Source organism: Dipodomys ordii, unplaced genomic scaffold (assembly GCF_000151885.1).
Source record: "Dipodomys ordii isolate 6190 unplaced genomic scaffold, Dord_2.0 Scaffold238, whole genome shotgun sequence".
Lineage (NCBI taxonomy): Eukaryota > Metazoa > Chordata > Mammalia > Rodentia > Heteromyidae > Dipodomys > Dipodomys ordii.
In genome coordinates, this window is record NW_012267454.1 from 179,481 (window position 1) to 198,496 (window position 19,016).

Sequence of the window (19,016 nt, forward strand, 5' to 3'; positions counted from 1 at the left end):
GGCGAAGAGCAGGGCCTGGGTCTCCAGCCCGCCCCGGAAGCCCTCCAGCACGAAGCCCCACGCGGGTGCTGCGGAGAGGTTTCCATTCCTATGGGCTGGCATGGCGCTGGGCAGGGACGGCTGGAGAGAGGAGGGGAGGCAGGAGGGGAGGGGCTGCAGGCCCACGGTCACGGGCTGGAGGCATGCCAGGAACCTTTGGTGACACGCTGCTCACCACTGGCAGCTGCCAGCTACGCAGCTCTGCTGGGTGCTCACCCTGGCCTCAAAGGCCATTGCCTCAGATTCACTTGACTTGGGCGTGTGTGCCAGGCCCTGGGTGCAGGAGACGGCTGTGTTCTGAGTGGCTGATGGACAATGTTTTGGCATCCCCTGATACCTGGCTCTGACACCCTGGTGTCCACCTGAGCGTGTTCCTGAGCTGTGCCATTGGCATGGTCTCCCTCTGCACGTCTTGAAACTTGTCCTAGCCCCAGATTCAGTAAGTGATCAGCTGACTTCCTGACTCCCAGATTCTGAATCTAGTTATTAGGTCATTTCTGTGGTGGACACAGCAAGGCCAGCCCTCCCTGGCAGGGGGTGCGCTTCTGCCCTCATCCTCTGCGGGCTGTGAGCTCCCCCTGGCTTCTGAAACTCCATCCTTGCCCTTGGTCTCATTCAGATTCCAGCCTGGCCTATGGTGGCATTCAATTTTCCAAGCTCCCTGCTTCCATGTGGATGTCAGGGATCCCTGCTGATGTCCACCCTGGCTCTACCTAAGCATCAGGAGGATGGGTGCAGCACGTTCCGAAGGTGTGCGTGCCTCCTGTTCTCATTACCAGCCCTGACCCTGATCATTCCAGGATTCAGGATTTAAAAGGTCTTGCTGTTTCCCACTGTAAGAAGAAACAGTTGGCCACTCTGTTACGGGAACGTTTTTCTCTTCCTGGCACACACCACACAGCAGGGCCTCGGGCAGGACTGCCCCGTCACTGGTGCATACCAGAAGGGGTGTGGAGGCTGTGTGCTGGGAGCCGGGGGGTGGGGGGTTCCTTGGGCTGGGTGGCCCCAGATGCGGCCTCTTACACCCCTCTGCATTTCATCCTCATGCATTGGGGCCTTGGTGGCTGGAGGAGCCTTCCATCCCCATGCACAAGCAACAGACTGCACTGGGCTCCAAGATTGGAAGGAATGGTTTTATGCTTATTCTCTCTCAATTCCTCTTGACAACCCCAGGATTCCCCTTCCCAAGACCAAGAATTGGACTCCTATAGGAGGACAACGTGAACCTCTCCCTTTGCTGAAGACAGAGCGTGTCCTCATGCACCAGTGGACCGAAGTGCTGGCCCTGGGCCAAGGAAGGCTCCTTGCTGAGGGCAGCTGAATGGTGGTGACTGTGCATGGCTCCCCACGGCTCTCCTGTGGACAGCGTGGGCCAGGGGCACAGATATCACCCATGCTTAAACTACAGAGTTGGGCTCAGAATCTCAGCTGTGGTTGACCAGGTCGCCAGGATAGGTTCTGAGTAGAGGTACAGGCACTGCCTTCTAAGACCTGGGCTGAGGCGTGGCCTGATCAGGATAGGAGATAGAAGCCCTGAGTGCTTCATGTACACCCAGCCCCGCTGAGCGCTTGCCACACACCCACCCTGCTGCCCCTGTGCACCTAGCCTGCGCGTGTCAGTGCTGATGAGTAACATGGTGACCTTACCTTTCCTAGGTAGCGGTCAGGACTTGCTCAAGGTCACACAGGCAGTGCCTGCTGTCCCAGGTCATCATCCCACGGAGCCTAGTGTGTGCTGGAAACTGACGTGGACTGTGAGGACTCCTGAGCCAGGTGGGAGGGCGGAGGGAGACGTGGAACCTGGTTTCTGGTAGGAGTTTGGGACAGATGTGGGTCCTGGGTGCTGGTGAAGGAGACGATGTGTGCCACACCCCACCTCTGCTGTCCCTGTCGGCAGGCGGCAGGGCCAGGCGCTGGCACTTGGAGGTCACTGCTGCCGAGGATTCTCTACACTTCTTGGGGCTGGGACTTGCGGTCTCTAGTGGCCAATTAGGGAGGCTGTGGTCCTGTGTAGCTCTGGGAAGTCAAGTTCTCAATTTCTTGACTGTCTGCCCAATCTCTTGGCTCATCCTCTTCCCCGCCAGGGGCATTGGCAGGAAGCCTGTGTTCCCTGAGGACACCAGAGTGGCCATCAGGAGACCCAAGGCCATGGCTGCTCATTAGAGTAGTCAGCCTGCGGGGTGGGGGCAGAGAGGTCTCCTGGTCCACCCTGGCCCAGTTGGTGTGAGGACCACACAGGGGTCCCTGCCAAGGGCATCCTCTGCCCAGGGTTCCACTGCCCACAGGTCACTGAAGCTGCAGACCCTTGTTCCCAGTATGGTAGGTTGTCTGGTCAGATGACCTCAGTTCCCCTTCTGTTCATTCATTCATTGTTTCTTCCAGCATGTAAAATTCTCTTTTGGCCCTGAATGTTTAAAGCAATTTCTGCTTAGAAGAATCAAACAAGTAAGCAGTGGTCCCACCAAGGGGGGATGCCATTGCCTTTGTTCCCCACATTACCCAACCTCTCTTTGTGCTGGGCTGTTTCCCACTACGTCTGCATGGCCAGGGGTGTCTCAGAGCCTTTATGTAACTGCATGGCAGTGTCATTCATGCTGCACCTGGGGCTTTCTGGGCTGCGGTGAGGAGTGGCTTCATGGTAATGCCGGGTGTACCTCCCCCACGTGGGCCAAGTGCGCACGACACTCCGGCCTCTGGCAAGCAGTGGTTCTTCCCACTATTGCTCGGATATAATCAAAGCATATGCTCTGCCCTCCATGCATTTCTGTAGCCTAGAAAAATTCTACCTCTCAGTATTCCAGGAGTTACACAGACAGCTGGCTTTATGTTATTTCTGTCCAAGTTCATGACCTGGAGCGAGGAGGATGGCTCATTTATTTCTGTATTGCCAGCTGTGTTCCAACCCATTTGGCTATAGGAAATATCACAGGGTGATGCCACCATTAGTAGATTTTAATTCTTACGTCAGTTAAAGAAGATCAGGTCTAAGTGCCCCGTGAGATCATCTCTGCTAGAAGCTCAGCCTGAGGCAAGGACCCAGGCAGCCGGGGTCTTTCCACACACAGTCATCTATCTGAAGCCAGGACCCAGGCAGCCGGGGTCTTTCCACACACAGTCATCTATCTGAAACCAGGACCCAGGCAGCCGGGGTCTTTCCACACATAGTCCATATCTGGCCTGTAGCTTTGTTTTTCTTTTGTGCTCTAGTGCCCCTTTCATGTCTCTTCTAGTATCTTTGCTTCATTTGTAATGTTTGTACAGTGTTCATGAATTAGAAACCTTTTAAGCTTAAGGGTGTGCTATGCATGAAGTTAAGCTCTGTGATGCTCGATTTACCTTTTCTTCCAGAAAAGTTAGGAACTATATTTTTATATGCAGTCTTTTATATTTCAATATTTTCCAACCAACTTAACATTAACTTTGGCCAAAGAAAATAAATGAGTGACCCAGAACCATCCAGTTACCATCTCCATCAGACGGGGCTTTGACCTCAGCAAAGTGGGAGCTTCACTTTATAGCTAACTTCCATGTATTGTTATCTACAACAGCGAAAACCTATCATCATCTGGCTTCTTTAAACATGTTCTTTAAATTCTTCATACGTCAGAACATGAAAAACCTGCAACAGAACAGGATGGGAAGGAAATAGGTGAATATGAATAAAAGAGAATTTAGAAGTAAGGATAATTAGTGGGGACAGGAAAGTCATGACTTAGGCTGGGTGAAGGGCAGGCATACAAAACCCGCTAAGAAGGACTGGTGTGGTCACAAAATAGAAGAAACAACAAATGTTTTCAAGGGTAATCAACATCCTTGCAGAGAATGAGAACTGGCTGGTAAAAAGAGCAGTTTAGTGATGGAGAGATGATGGGGATCATTCACCATGAAACATACTCTTGTTTTCAGTGTGGCATTTCATGCCTGTGATCCCAGAACTCTGGAGGCTGAGGCATTCACATTCACAGCTGTGGCCACCATCTGGTTCTGGGGCTTGCACTCCACGGCATACCTCACAGTTGAGCTCCTGAGCAGTCTCTTACAAACCAGGCCTGTTGTGCTTGCTTCCGTGTCCCATATGTGTCCCATATACTAAAATTGGAGATTAGCGTGGTCCCCACGCTAGGACGATGGACCAATGTGTGAAGTGTTCCATATTAAAAAAGGACAGATAACCAGATGTTTGATCTCCAGGGAGGATGACAGAATTTTGAGACGCAATCTCACTGTCCTCCTCATTCACTTAATAATTTAAAAAATGTTCATGTCTTCAAACCTTGCTCTCATTATTTGGAAATTGGCACTGAGACAGGATTGCATTCTTAGTAAAGGGGGAAAATAGATTATATAGTATTTATCATGAAGTTGATTTCTATTGACATGGGGGTGAGAGGTATTTGAGGCTCATTATATACTATTTTCTTTTGTGTATATTTTTAAATGATCTAAATATTTTTTCTGTTTCAGTCTATTACAGTTTTGGCTTTTGTTTATAACCAAATTGTTCCAACTTTGACTATTGGGATTCTTTTCAAGTTGGTACTGTAATCAAGTAAATAAAGTAAAAGTAATCTATAATAGCAAAGTGTTGAATGAGACATGGTAGTGCATACCTGTAATCCCAGAACCCTGGAAGGTGAGGCAGGAGAATCAAAATCACAAGACCAGCCTGAGCTTCATAGTGAGACAATGACTCAAAACAAAACAGAAAAACATACCACCAACAACTTCCACCAAGACTTCCAGCCTTGTGATGTCAGATGTAAAAGCCTAACCAACGTATAAAAGAAACAATTTTTATACAAAATTCAGGAAGTATAAAAGTAAAATGTCGGAAAGATTTACACCATCAAAATTCTAAAGACAAAAAACACCTAATTGAACTGTTAGTATTTTGACTCAGGAGAGTTTAGAGGTAGAGGTTTATTTATGAAGAGAGATTTCACAATGAGAATTCATTTGGAACATGTAAAATTTCAAATTTGTAACTAATAAAGGTTTAAAATATGTAAAGGAAAAGCACACAGAAGAAAGGCATGCATTCAGACTAGTAATATGTTTGCTATATGTCTCTTGAAACTGACAAAACAAGCAGAAAAAATAGTAGACATATATGTTAGAACCTGTAATATTAACCAGATGAATTTACCTTGTATATCCTACAGCATAGTGCATCCACCATCTGTAAAATATAAATTCTCTTAAACAACATGAAACAGAATCATTAGGTAGAACAGTAGACCCTCTCCCAACTCATGTCTTTCTGGAAACTCAGAATACGACCTCATTTTGAAGTAGGGTCTGTAGAGAAATTGGTTAACATGAAGTCATATTAGGTCAGGGGGATCTGAATACAATGACTGACGATCTTATAGTAGAATGAAAATATAAAGACCCAAGGACAGAGGAAAAAGTGTGTACCCCACAGTCTTCCATGTTTCACTCCCAATCACTGTGGACCTGGTGGCTGGAGAAGCCTATCTCTCCCCACCATGCACTGAGTAGCAGACTTTCCCACTCAGAAGTTTGGAAAGCAGATGAGTACCTACTTCCAACCTTATTAACTTGCACACATTGTCCACAACTTTTTGTATGTCAATCACAATTCAATAGTGATTGAAAACTCATCATTAATTTGACAAAAAGTAATGAAATTCAGCATCTTTCACAATGGAAACTTTCAATAAGCTAGGATTGGAAGGAAATTATCTCAACCCAGCAAAAGGTCTGACAAGCCCAGAGCTGTTGAAAAGTTGATAACTTTCCTCTAAGGTCATGGACAGAAGGAGCTTGTGTTCCTGTTAGAACTTCCACTCACGGTGGTACTGGAATTCCAATACAGCAGAGCACACAGAGCACAAAAAAGAAGTGAAAGGAATATTCACTGAAATGGAAGAGGCAAAATTTGCAGATAGGATGTATTGTGTATACTTGCAGGTAGGTAAGAAATCATCAGAAATATTGTTAGAACACAAAATGACCCGCAAAAATTAGTTACAAAGCAGTCAGAACTTCTTGCCAATCAAGAAACACCAATCAGGAAGAGGAGGAAAGTCGACAAGTCCACCTAACCAGGTCATTGTAGCCTGCCAGGCATCAGGGCTCGGCATGGCCATCTGCTCAGTGAAGAGCCCCACTCAGGTCTAAACAACATTTGGTGCAGATTTGCACCTTAGCAAGCCCAACACACTGAGCAGCCCTCAGCTCAGCACATTCTCCACTTGGAGCAGGCCGTTGGACAAGACAGCAGCTGCAGTGCAACAGAGACAACTTCATAGGTGAAACCCAGGAAGGAGACCACACAGCCAGCCAAACACTTGAGTCACACACTCCCCACCCTGTGGTGGCCAGTGAGGAGGGCTGGGGAGGAATTCAACCCCTCACTCAGAAGCAGGTTTGAGACACAGGAAGGTAGGGGAGGCAGCATTAATAAGAGGCAGAATTCTGAGCTTGGAACCCAGAGACTGCACTGGCAAAGTGAGAACTTAACCTCCTTCAGACTGTGCCAGGAATTTGCACTGGCAGGAGTTTGGGACAAGATTGGCATTCAGAGAAGGCTTCAGTTTCAGCTCTCACTAGGCAAGAGAGGACGTAGCCTCTGGCCAAGATTGGACATGGGTGAACTCAGGACAAAGGAAAAAGCTTGGGGTTTTTGTCTTGGTTCACAATGGTGTCTGAAGATTTAACCTCCTGCAGCCCAGGACAAATGGTGTGGCTAAGGCTTCTAGCCAAGCCCATCCCAATACAGATAGGAACTAATACCATTAGGAACTTGTACAGAGAGGAACAGAAGGATGGGGATCCAAACCAGAGTTGCACCAGTGAGCTCAGCCTCCAGGGATGAGGGAAAAGCAAGCCTCCAGCTAGTGCTACCTGGCACCAGAGATCAGGCTGGAAAACCCCAATCTCAGAGTTCTGCCCCTGAACTCAACCACCTGGATTGGGTGAAAGGCAGGGCTTTGAACCCTCTCTTGATCTCAGTGGGGGTCCTAACCACAAGAAAGTTCTTGACAGGTCCCTTAATGGCAAGGCAGCCCATGGCAGGTCTCTAATGCTTGTGTTGGCCTCCAAGCCTTGGAAAGGTCCGGGTGAGACCTCTAACACCAGCCAGAGGAGGGACCTCCACAAGCCCACCTGTGAATCTTGACCTGGGATGCTACCAGCACCCTGCTAGGGGCTCTATACAGCCTTCCACAAGAGGGACACTGCTGGCTGCCCACAGCACAGGGGCAGTGCCTGCCCACACCTGAGTTTTCTCCCCTGAGCAGGACAGCACTGGCCTCCAAAGTGCCATGGTGAGGCATATGGATCCAGTTAGACTCAAAAGCCTGCTGCTCCCAGCATAGGGGGTTATACCCAGACCAAACAGCCTCAAAAGCCAATGGGGCATCCATAGGTGAAATGCCCCCTCCCATAGCATGAGGGGTCTGTGCCTAGCTGACTCCCAAACCCATCCATGCCTTACCTTGTGGGATGTCCTCACCCACAGCACTGAGGGTTCTACTCTGATCTGGGCTCAGAAGCCTGCCTAAACATCCCCGTGCAGGACACCAGTGACAGCAGTACCAGGGCGCACTTCTAACCAGCACAAAAGGCTTCTCTGTGTCCCCGTGTACACCTTTGGATACACCAGGAGTGGAGACAGCACTCAGCTGGACCCAAAATCCTGCCCATGGCTCTTGAGGGGATCCTAACTGCACAGTGCTCACAAGGAAGCCAGGAAGCCACAGCCCCTTACCACTGAGCCTAATACCTAGTCTAATGACCTCTACAAACCCTGAACCAAATACATAAGTTCCAGCGAGAGTCCACAAAATTCATGAGGAATCAAGACGTTTGTCAGTCTCAAAAGCCAACAACTCAGAAGGATTCTGGTGAGAATGAAAAAGAGATGGAGAAAAAAAGAACCACTAAGCAATGACAAGAACTGGCCAATGAAAGAAATGGGCAGATCTAAAACCAAATAGAATTCAAGGAAGAAATGACCAAGAAAATATAAGGCATGGATAAGAAGACAGAAACATTATACCTCAGTGCAGGAAATGAAAAATGAAATTAACACCCTGCGGACTGACATTAACCAAGAGCTAGGAGACATTGAGGGCTCTCCCTATTGCAAAGCACGGTTGAGAACATAGGCAACAGAACAAGTGAAGCAGAAAATAAGACATCAGGAACTGAAGATAAAGCCGAGGAATTCAAACAAAAAATTAAAGGCGTGGAAAAAGCACTCAGAACAAAAAAACGGACATTCGAGAATTGGCAGATTTGGTCCAAAGATCAAATCTACACACAGTTGGGATAGACAAGGGAGAAGAATTTAAAAACTAGGCATTGAAAACCTATTTAACAAGATTAACAGTAAATGTCCCCAACCTCAAGAGAGAATATCACCCACAAAACAGAGGCATACAATTCTCCTAGAAGATAGAATCTGAGAAGAAATACTTCTAGACATATCATAGTGAGAACTTTGGACTTAAAAAAACAAGGAATTAGTTGTAAATGTAGCAAAATCAAAGAGAGAACTTCATTACAATGGAGAGAACATTAGAATTACTGCAGACTTTTTCACACAGTTACTGCAAGGAGAGCCTGTCATGGAATAATACATGCTATGAATGACAGCAGTTTCCAGCCCAAACTTGTGTACCAGGAGATTCACAATTGATGGTGAAACTAAAAGCTTTCATGACCAAGAAAAACTAACCCATGAACACTACACCAGAACTACAAATGATACTAAAGGGAAGTATACTGTCTGAAGAAAACAGAGTCAAGGAAATAAGGCATGTTGCAACTAAAGCTGCTAGAAAAACAGGAACAAACCATACCCCAAACTACTAGACAGAGACAATAAAGATTAGGGAAGAAATCAGTGAAACAGAGACCAAAAAATCTGTACACAAAAATCAACAAAACAAAAAGCTGGTTCTTGGAAAAAATATCAACAAAATTGACAGACCACTGGCTAAATTGATGATGAGAAGAAAAGAGACTCGGCTCAATAAAATCAGAGAAGCCAAAAGAAACATTGCAACAAATATCTAAGATATCCTAAAGATTATAAAGGACGACTTTCAAAACCTATACTCAAATAACGTGGAAAATCTGGTAAAAATGGATGAATTCCCAGAGGCATACAAACTGAACCAAGAAGATATAAACCACTTGAACAGGCTCATAACGTGTGATGAGATTGAAGCAGTTTTCCAACAAGGAAAAGACTAGGACCCAGTGTATTCACAGCTGAATACTATAAGACTTTTATAGTGGAACTTATACTGGTACTCCTCAAACTTTCCTATGAAACAGAAAAAAAAGGATCAATCCCAGACTCATTTTATGAAACCTTTTCCCAAATCAATGAATAAAGACAACTGTAGACCAATCTCTCAGATGTACACAGATGCAAAGCTCTTCAATAAAATACTAGTCAACAGAATTCAGTAATTTACTCAAAAATTCATACATTTTGACCAAGCACAGTTTATCTCAGAGGTGTGAGGCAGGTTTAACATATAAAGCAATAAATGTGATACATCACATTGACAGAACCAAAGACAACCATATGATCCTTTCAATAGATGCAGAAAAAGCCTTTGACAAAATACAACATCATCCATCTTAAAAGCCCTGGAGAAGCGAGGAATAGAAGGGGCAAACCTCAAAATAATACAGGCTATATAGGGCAGACCAACAGCCAATGTCACAGTCATGCACGGGTTAAATTCTACTGAGGGCGGCGGGCACAGGAAAATGACCTGCCCCACATGCTGCCACATGGCTACCCTTCCTGGAGTGGATCAGACTACTTTGGTAGAATTTTACTCAAAGGTCCAGCCTGTGGGTCAAGAGCTGGATCAAGCCCAGAATGTTCCAGAGGGGGTCAGTGAAGTACCTGCAGGTTGTATACTTTGCCATTTGACCAGCCACTTGCTGGTCCCCAGGGGCCTTGAGATGTATTCAAACTCGCGTGGTGATGTTTTCCCAGAGTCAGTGAGCCTTAAACATCTCATTCCCATTTGTCTCAGGTCACCCCAGTGTCAAAACTTGCAGGAAAAAGAGCTCACAGAATAAATGGTGTCAGTAGTTGTGGATGTAGCCAGTTGGCGTGAGGGGTGAGGTGGTTCTATTTTCTCCAAGAACAAAGTCAGGGCAGTTAGACGGCTCAGGTGAAAGCCAGCTGCTTTCACCATGGCCTTAAAAATAGGAGGAGAAGGGAAGTGTCAGCAAACGAAGAGTCCTTGAACAAAGACTCATCAATCTCCCCCCAGGCCTGGCTCACCACACATGTCTTGCTGCTTTTCCGTCTGCCAGCCCTCTCCTGGTGCAGAGACTCACCTGGAAACTGCTAGTGAAGAGCACTGGCCACGCTGGCAGCCAGATGGGCACTGCCTGCCTCTCATCAGCTGAGTAAGTTCACAGGCTCTCCAGCCCCCACCCTGGGCCAGACCAAGTGCCTGTCAGCCCAAAGAAAGCTTGCCAGCCTGGGGTGTGTGAGGAGGCTACTTTACCCAGTGCAGGCTAGCCAGGGGCCAAGCACGCACCACCCACCAGGCAAGAGCAAGCCACTGCGGGGCCAAGATCCCAGCAGCCCAGCTCCACAGCCCCTCACTCTGTGGGAAGTAGATGCCAGCCCAGGGCTGAGAAGGTGCCAACCTGGGATATGAGCGAGAACAATCTCCCCACGACCATGGGGGAGCCCACCCCTTCCGAGGCCCCACCTCTCCCAGTCCAAGCCTTGGGTGGGGTAACCTCCCGTTGAAGCATACTGGGAACCTGTGCCCTCCCCTACAAGGCTCAAACAAGATCTAGGTGCTGGACACTGCTCCCCGGCCCTCTGGAAATAGATGCCAGTCCAGGACTCCAGTCAGAACAAGCCCCAAACCACAACTAGTGGGAATCTGCCTACCCCAGACACAGAACTGGGCCAGGACACTAGACTGCTGTGCCCATAGTGGGAACATACCACCAGGCCTAAGCCTAGGCCAGAAAACCAGACATTCCCACACATCACAGAACCCTAACAACTGACCACCCAGAGATGAAGATTGCCAAATGCGAAGAAAGTCTAACAACCATCCATCCAGTGAATCACACTCCACCACCACACACCACCACAACCTGAATGATCCTGACAATGCCCAAACCCAAATGCGTGAATCACAATAAAAGATTACAAAACTGATGAGCAATCAAGACAACAAACCAAATCCAAAAGCCAACAACCATCCAGGGAAGGTCCCTAGTGAGAGTGAAGGAGAAAAGATGGAGGACAAAAGAACCAGCAAAGAAATGAGAGAATTGGCCAATGAATAAAAGGGGATATCCAAAACAAACACAGGGTTGCAAGGAGGAAATGACAAAGAACACACAGGTCACTGAAAAAGGCATGGAGAGAAAAATGGAGAAGCTGCACACCTCATTAAAAGACAAAGCACCACGAGAACTGACCGCAACAAAGAACTTAATTTCCCTATTGCAAATTACAGTAGAATGTCTAAGCAGCAGAATAAGTGAAATGGAAAACAGTATCAGGAGTTGAGGCCCAAACAGGAATTAGAACAAAAAAATCAAAGGCATGGAAAAATCACTCAGAACACAGCAAAGGGAAATCTAAGAATTGGGAGACTCAGCCAAAAGATCACATCATAATTGGGATTGACGAGAGGCAACAATTCAGAACTGAAGACATTGAAAATGTATTCAATAAAATAACAGAAAACTTACCCAAACTTGAAAGGAAAATCTCACCCACCTGACAGAGGCATACAGAACTCCCAGTAAACAGGATCTAAGAAGAAATACTTCTAGACACATCATAGTGAAAATATTGGGCTTAGAAAACAGGTAAGTAATTTTGAATATAGCAAAATCAAATGAGCTGTATTACAATGGAAAGAAGATCAGACTCACTGCAGAGCTCTCCACAGACACTCTCAAAACAAGAAGATCCTGGAATGGTACAATCCAAGCCCTGAAGAACAACAACTGTCAACCCAAACTGGTGTACTCAGCAAAGCTCTCATTTACATTTGAAGGTGAAACTGAAACCTTCCATGCCAAACAAAAATTAAAGGAATTCATGAACATTAAAGCAGCATTACAAAGAATACTAAAGGGAAGCATGCAATCTGAAGAAAACAAAGTCAAGGAAACATACAAAAATCACTAGAAGACTAGTTTATTAAGCACCGGATAGAAAGAACATAAAGGAAAACAAGAAAATGACAGGAAACATGACACATCTTTGCATAATAACATTAAATATTAATGGACTCAATTACCAATCAAAAGAAATAGAGTAGCAGATTGGGTAAAAAAAAAAAAAACAAGATTCATCCATTTGTTTTCTCTAAGAGCCATCTCAGGCTAAGATAAAAACAAATTCTGAGTGAAGGAAGGGAAAAAGAGCTTTCATGTAAATGCATCCTACAGGAAGCCAGGAATAGCCATATTGATATCTGATAAAATAGACTTTTCATTAAAATCAGCATGAAGAGACAAGGAATGTCATTACATAGTAATAAAGGGAATGATCCATGAAAAGGAAATCACAGTGGTCAATACTTATGCACCAAACAATACAGCACCTAAATATGTTAAACAAATACTCTCAGATTTGCAGAACAGAATAGACCCCCAGCACAGTAATACTGGGAGATTTTAATACCCCGTATCACCAAAGGACAGGGCAACCAAACAAAAGATAAGCAAAGAAGCCTCAGAATTAAATGACAGCATAATTCAAATGGACTCAACAGACATCTCCCGAGTATTCCACCCAACACTGACCAATTCACATTCTTCTCAGCCATGTTATCTCTGTCCCAGCCTCCTCCATCAGGCCGTATGTCTGTCCCAGCCTCCTCCATCAGGCTGTGCATCTCTGTCCCAGTCTCCGCAGGGCATCCTTCACGTCCTTGTTCCGCAGGCTGTAGATGAGCGGGTTGAGCATCGGGATGACCAGGGTATAGAAGATGGAGACCACCTTGCCCTGCCACCGCCCCTGGCTGGGCGTACATGACAAAAAGAGTTCCATAAAAGAGGGACACAGCTGTTAAGTGGGAGCCGCAGGTGGAGAAGACCTTGTGCCTACTTGAGCCCGAGCGCATCCTGAGGATGGTCACCGTGATGTAGCCATAGGAGACCAGGACGGCTAAGGTGGTGCTCACGATGATGAAGCCACAGAGGCCGAAGAGAAGCAGCTCATTGAGTGCTGTGCTGGCGCAGGAGAGCTGGAGCAGGGGCGGCACATCGCAGAAGAAGTGGTCGATGTGGTTGGACCTGCAGAAGGGCAGGCGGAAGGTGAGGCTGGTCTGCACCATGGAGTTGAGGCAGCCTGCACAGTAGGCGCCCAGCACCAGGCGGGCACAGGTGGCTGGGCCCATGGCCACAGGGTACTGCAGGGGGCTGCAGATGGCCATGAAGCGGTCATAGGCCATCACAGCCAAGAGAAAAGTCTCTGTAGTTGCTAACAGTGAGAAAAAGAAGAACTGTGTGGCACAGCCGGCGAAGCTGATGGCCTTGGAGGAGGAGAAGAAGTTGGCAATGGCATTGGGGGCGATGGCGGAGGAGTAGCAGAGGTCGAGGAAGGACAGGTTCTTGAGGAAGAAGTATATGGGGGAGTGCAGGCGGGCATCCAGGGTGATGAGCATGATCATGGTGAGGTTGCCCAGCACGGTCACCAGGTACAGGGCCAGGAAGATGGCGAAGAGCAGGGCCTGGGTCTCCAGCCCGCCCCGGAAGCCCTCCAGCACGAAGCCCCACGCGGGTGCTGCGGAGAGGTTTCCATTCCTATGGGTTGGCATGGCGCTGGGCAGGGACGGCTGCAGAGGGGGGGAGGCAGGAGGGGAGAGGCTGCAGGCCCTCGGTCACGGGTCACATGTGGCACAGAGCTGACGCGCACTCTGCCCACTTACGGAGGTCGCCTCTCACCCATCCCCTCCAGCAGAGTCCACACTGACCCGAGCAGAGCTCACAGGTGTCCGTCCCTGTCTTCATTGAGCTTGCCCTGTGCAGGACGGGGAACAAAGCATTGGTTCCTGTGCTTCTGTCAGTGTTGGACCCTCCCACCTCCCGGCCTGCCTCTGCCCTGCTTTCCTCTCAAGAAGCTCCCGAGGTCCCGCGCCCATCCGCACCTCCTGGCTTGGTCTGGCTCGGTCACCAGCCCAAGGCTGGTCAGAGGACCGCTCACTCCCAGGCCTCTGTTCAGGTGAGTTAGCGCTGCTGGGCTCGGCCCCTCTCAGGGCCCAGCCCTCCCTCTGCTCGCATGGGGTCTGTCTGTGTCCCGCGCAGGATGAGAACGCCACACAGGCACCTGTGCCATGGGTGGTTCACTACGTCCGGCTCCCGGCCTCTGTGGATGTCAGGGGCCCCCACCGACAGTGGGACGTTGGCAGAGGTAAGGAGAAGACGGTGTTAGTCTTCGGAGCAGACTTGTGGAGAGGCGCCCAGGCCTCCAGTCCACTCTCTGCCTGCTCTGTCCCTGTGCCACCCAGGGCTTGGAGGACTTAAAAGCTTTCGCTGTTTCCCATTTGACCATCGGATGTGTCCGTCACCCAGCTTCCTCTGGCCGGCTCTCCTCTCTCTCCTCCCCATCTGTGTCAGAGCAAACCCACCGTCAAGTCCCCGACTTGGACTGGCTGAAACCCTGGGGGTCACCAGGAAGCTGTGGGGTTGGGGAGCCTGTCTGGGAGGGCGGCGGCGGTGTGCACTCTGGGGGCCTTGGGGGGGCCCTGGCTGGGCGCCCAGGTGTGGCACCCTGTATACCTCCACTCTCCCCTTGACCTAGGGGGCTGATGATGTCAGCTGATGCTTGAGGAGCCCAGGCCTCCCACCACGCACTGAGCTGCATGCCCACATGGTGGCGCTGTGTTTGCACGATTGGCCTCCATCTCAAAAGGCCATGGAAGGTTGCAGTACTGACCAGAGACCACGTGGATGTCTGCTGCTTGCCTCAGACACCCTCAGACATCAGTGGAACAAGCGGCTGGCTCTGTGCTTAGGCAGATCCCTACTGAGGGAAGCATGGTGGCTGTGCCCCCTGGGGGATGTGGCTCCCGTGTCCCTGCCCCCGCTGTGGTCTGAGCAGGAGCATGCCGCCACCCACCAGCTCCTCACATCAGCCGCGTGCAGCCGCAGCCCAGAGTCACCGCTTCATTTGAAAAGGGTCTCCCTATTGCTTTCTGCCAGGGGTTCAGGCTGGGCTGAGGCTAGTGCTGGCCAGAACAGGAGAAAGTCAGCACCTCACATGCTAGGGCAAGTCCTGAGTGCTTCCCGATACACAGCCCTGCCGCCCTCACCTACCTGGTCTTCCTCTACCCCCGGCTGCCCTGACTGGTCACGCAAGGCCCTTACCTTTCCCAGCGGTCAAGGCCACGTAGACAGCACGTGCTGTCCCAGGGACTCTGTGCTGCTGAGTTGGGGGGCGGTGAAGTTGCCGGGGTGGCTGTGGAGAGCTCCTTCCCCCTCTGCGGATTAGGGCGGAGGCCGGGGTGAGCGGCTGTGGTGTGGGAGACGCTGGAGGACAGCTTCTGCCCGCAGAGGCTGCTGGGTATTTGTGAGTAGGGCAGGTGCTGGCTGTCTCCTCCCGCCCTGCCAGCGGGGCAGTGTGTGGACGTTCCTGCCCTGGGCCCCGGCACAGGAAGCTTCCCTGCCCCTGGCACGGCTGGGACTTGTGACCAATTAGGGAGGTGCGGGGCCTCCCGCTCCCTGGGCTTCAGATTCAGTGCCAGGGCCGTTTGCCTTCATCCCCACCTCTCCTTGCTGGTTGGCAGGAGGCCCGCGTTCATTAGGGACCCCTGAAGGGAGAATCAGGAGATCCCGGTGTTCCTCATTAGAGCAGTGGCCCCTGTGGGACGGGCGCACTCCTGGGCACAGCCCTGCCCTCCCGCACATGCTGGCGTAAAGCTTTCCTGAGGGAGGCAGCAGAGTGACCGCTCCCCCCCAGGTCGCCCGAAGACCTGCCCCGTGTAGCCTGCGTGGGCACATCCTCAGCGTAGCCTCTGTCAGCGCACCTCCTGTTGGGGCAGTCTGTTGGTATAGCCTCCTGTTAGGAGTCCTCCTGCCAGTCAGAGTATCCCCTGCTTTGTGCGGCCTCCACCAGACTGTGACCAGCAGATGGACCTGCACAGCACACCAGCTCCACCCAAAGCCCACCGTTCCCACGCGGGCTACCCACCGTGGCAGAGTCATGCACGGAAGGATCCTTTCAGTGCAAATGGCCTCAGTGTTCTAGAATCCTCCCTCCCTATCTGGGCACCCTGGTCACCAGCCCTCTGATTTGCATTTTCCAGAATGCCAGCCAGCGGGGCTGTTCAGTGTGCGACCTCTGGCCTCCAGCTTCTCTCACACACAGACATGTTGTAACTTTCCTCCACGCTGGTCTGCAGTCTGGGTGGACCACAAAGCATGTGCCCATACATCGCCTGAGGGCCAGGGTGGCTGCTTCCAACACACAGCGACATCCAAGGAGCTACTGTCAGTATCAACTTGTGAGCTGTGGATAAGTGAACTATTTAATTTAGTATAGTGAAATCTAGAAAGTGTGATTACTGGTCACATGCTAGGAATGTGCTCAATTTGGAAAGTATTGACTGGCCACCTGACAAGGTCACTTTTGAGTTGGCTTTATCACTTCATGTCCACACAAACAAACATGATGGGCTGTCTTGCTTTATGCCTCAGATGGCTTTTTTTTTGACACCATTATTGCTGTAAATGAAAGAGGAATAAGTATTTTTGCATATTACTTTATGAAATAAATATTGCTCTAACCAAAACCAGAAAAGTAATCATAGAAAATTATATACATACACACTATATATTACACACATATGGTACATATTATATAATATATAGTGTATAATATACATGTTTATATATACATGAAACAGCACATCAAATCCATCAGTGTAAAAGTAATTATACATTATGACTAAATGGAATTAATTCTAAGGTTACTAGGGAAAATTCAACACAGAAAAATCAATTTATTGTACCTTGAATAGTCAATAATCATATCATTAATATTAGATGGGGCTATTGACCAAACTCAACTCTCTGTTACATAATAAAATATCTTGGCAAATCAGGCACAGAGGAGACACTTTACTGATCTGATAAAAAAGCACCTACACCAAACATGCAACCAGCATCACAGTTAATGAGGAAGACTGAATATCTTCTCTCTAAAGCCAGAAACAATCTGCTCTCCTCAATCTTGACAACATTGGAAGCTGTAGCCATTGCAATACATTAAGAAAATAAATTTAGCATACATTTTAGAAAGAAAGAAAATAACTCCATGTGCAGAAAGATGATTGTCCACAAAGAGAACCCTCTGTACTCCCAGATACTTTACAAAATCAGTAAGTTCTCAAGATATAAGATTATAAAGCCAACACAAAAACCAGTTTAATTCCTGTATGTTGTAGCTCATGCACAGAACACATGAATATATGCATAGAATACATGTTCGCATGTATAGCTTGCAATGTACAGAATACATGAATGCATTCATAGAATACTATGTCGATTTATACACAGAGTTCTATTTTAATATTATTTTACTGATGGTGAAATGTACTTTAGTTTTGAGCAATGTTACTGTGGTGATTGTGAAATTTAGTCAGTTTAGTCAGTTTTTTCCTTTGATAGGAATTGGCTGAAGTCTGCATTGTTGGTATTATTGGGATTGTTTTCTATAGATATATGTGTATGAATGTCTGTAAAGCAAAGATCTTCACTTTTGCCTTCTCTCATCCTGAGTCTAGGAAGTGGAGGCCATATCTGCAGGCCTCAGTCCTGAGAGTAGACTTACCAGAGCAGCAGAGGGAGCTCCTACCCCTGAATACACCCACACCATCGGCCTCAGAACTCCACCCAGTCTTTTGCTGACAGAAGTACATTCTTTGTGGGGTCAAGGCCACTCACAGCCAAGTTTGTTCCCATCGACGCAGGGCACACTCAGCAAGTGTGCAATGTGGGCTGAAGGATTGTTCTACACAGTCTCTTTGACAGTGTCGGAATGTGGGCTACAAGAGACAAATGTGACACAGGAGACCTCATGATCTGTGAGGAGCCACCAAGAGCTGACGGTGATGCTAAGGCTCTGCCTCCCGTGGGCTGGTGGTGTGTTAATTCTATAGTATTAGTATTGTGTTGTGAACTTTTGCAAAAGATGGTCTATGAAGCCAGATATCTTCTGTCCTTGAGGAAACGGTTTGAACAGTATGCTGTGATGGACATGTGTGTTTACGTTACATCTATCAGCAGACACAGAAATGGATAAGACAAAAGTGAGGGGTATGAAGACACTGTGTTTGTGGTTAGTGGAGTAGAACCAGCATTTGGGTAAGATTGATGAAAATACTATGTTGCTTCAACAATAAGAAATGTGGTATAACACACAAGAAAAAGGAAAACAAACTGATCATCTTCATTAATAAAAGCATTTCACAAAATTCAACAGGTAGGCACTAGTGGCTCATGCTTGTAATCTTACAACTCAGGATGCTGACCCTGATGGTTGCAGTTCAAAGCCAACCTGGGCAGGGAAGTCCATGAGACTCTCATCTCCAATTAACCACCAAAAAGCAAGAAGTGAAGCTGTGGCTTAGGTGGTGAGTGTTAGCCTTGATTTCAAAATGTCAGGGATAGCACTCAGGCCTTGTGTTCAAACCCCAGGACCAGAAATAATGAACATTCAACATACTATGAATAAGAGGAAGTCACTACAACATAATAAAAACCACAGGTGAAACCTGTGTAAGGAGGGACTAACCACTTCTCCTCAACATCAGAGACAAGGCAGTGAGGCTTCATTTTACTAGTGCCAGAAGTCCCAACAAGAATAATTGGACAAAGGAATTGATGCATCCAAATGGAAAGGAAGAAGCACAATTATCCTTTGTTTCAGAAATGATCTTACATGCAGCAGATTCCACAAAAACTAGCAACACAAATATACACAG

The 19,016-nt window shown here is 48.1% G+C and overlaps 1 protein-coding gene across 1 annotated transcript in view; it reads right to left on the reverse strand.

Annotated features, from left to right (window-relative positions):
• LOC106000783 (olfactory receptor 12-like) overlaps positions 1-13,850 on the reverse strand; it is an 18,774-nt gene extending 4,924 nt beyond the window's left edge. The window contains 3 exon segments of the mRNA XM_013036021.1: positions 12,843-12,923; positions 12,926-13,040; positions 13,042-13,850. Coding sequence (XP_012891475.1) covers positions 12,843-12,923; positions 12,926-13,040; positions 13,042-13,850 — 1,005 coding nt within the window.
• Positions 13,851-19,016: the final 5,166 nt, after the last annotated feature.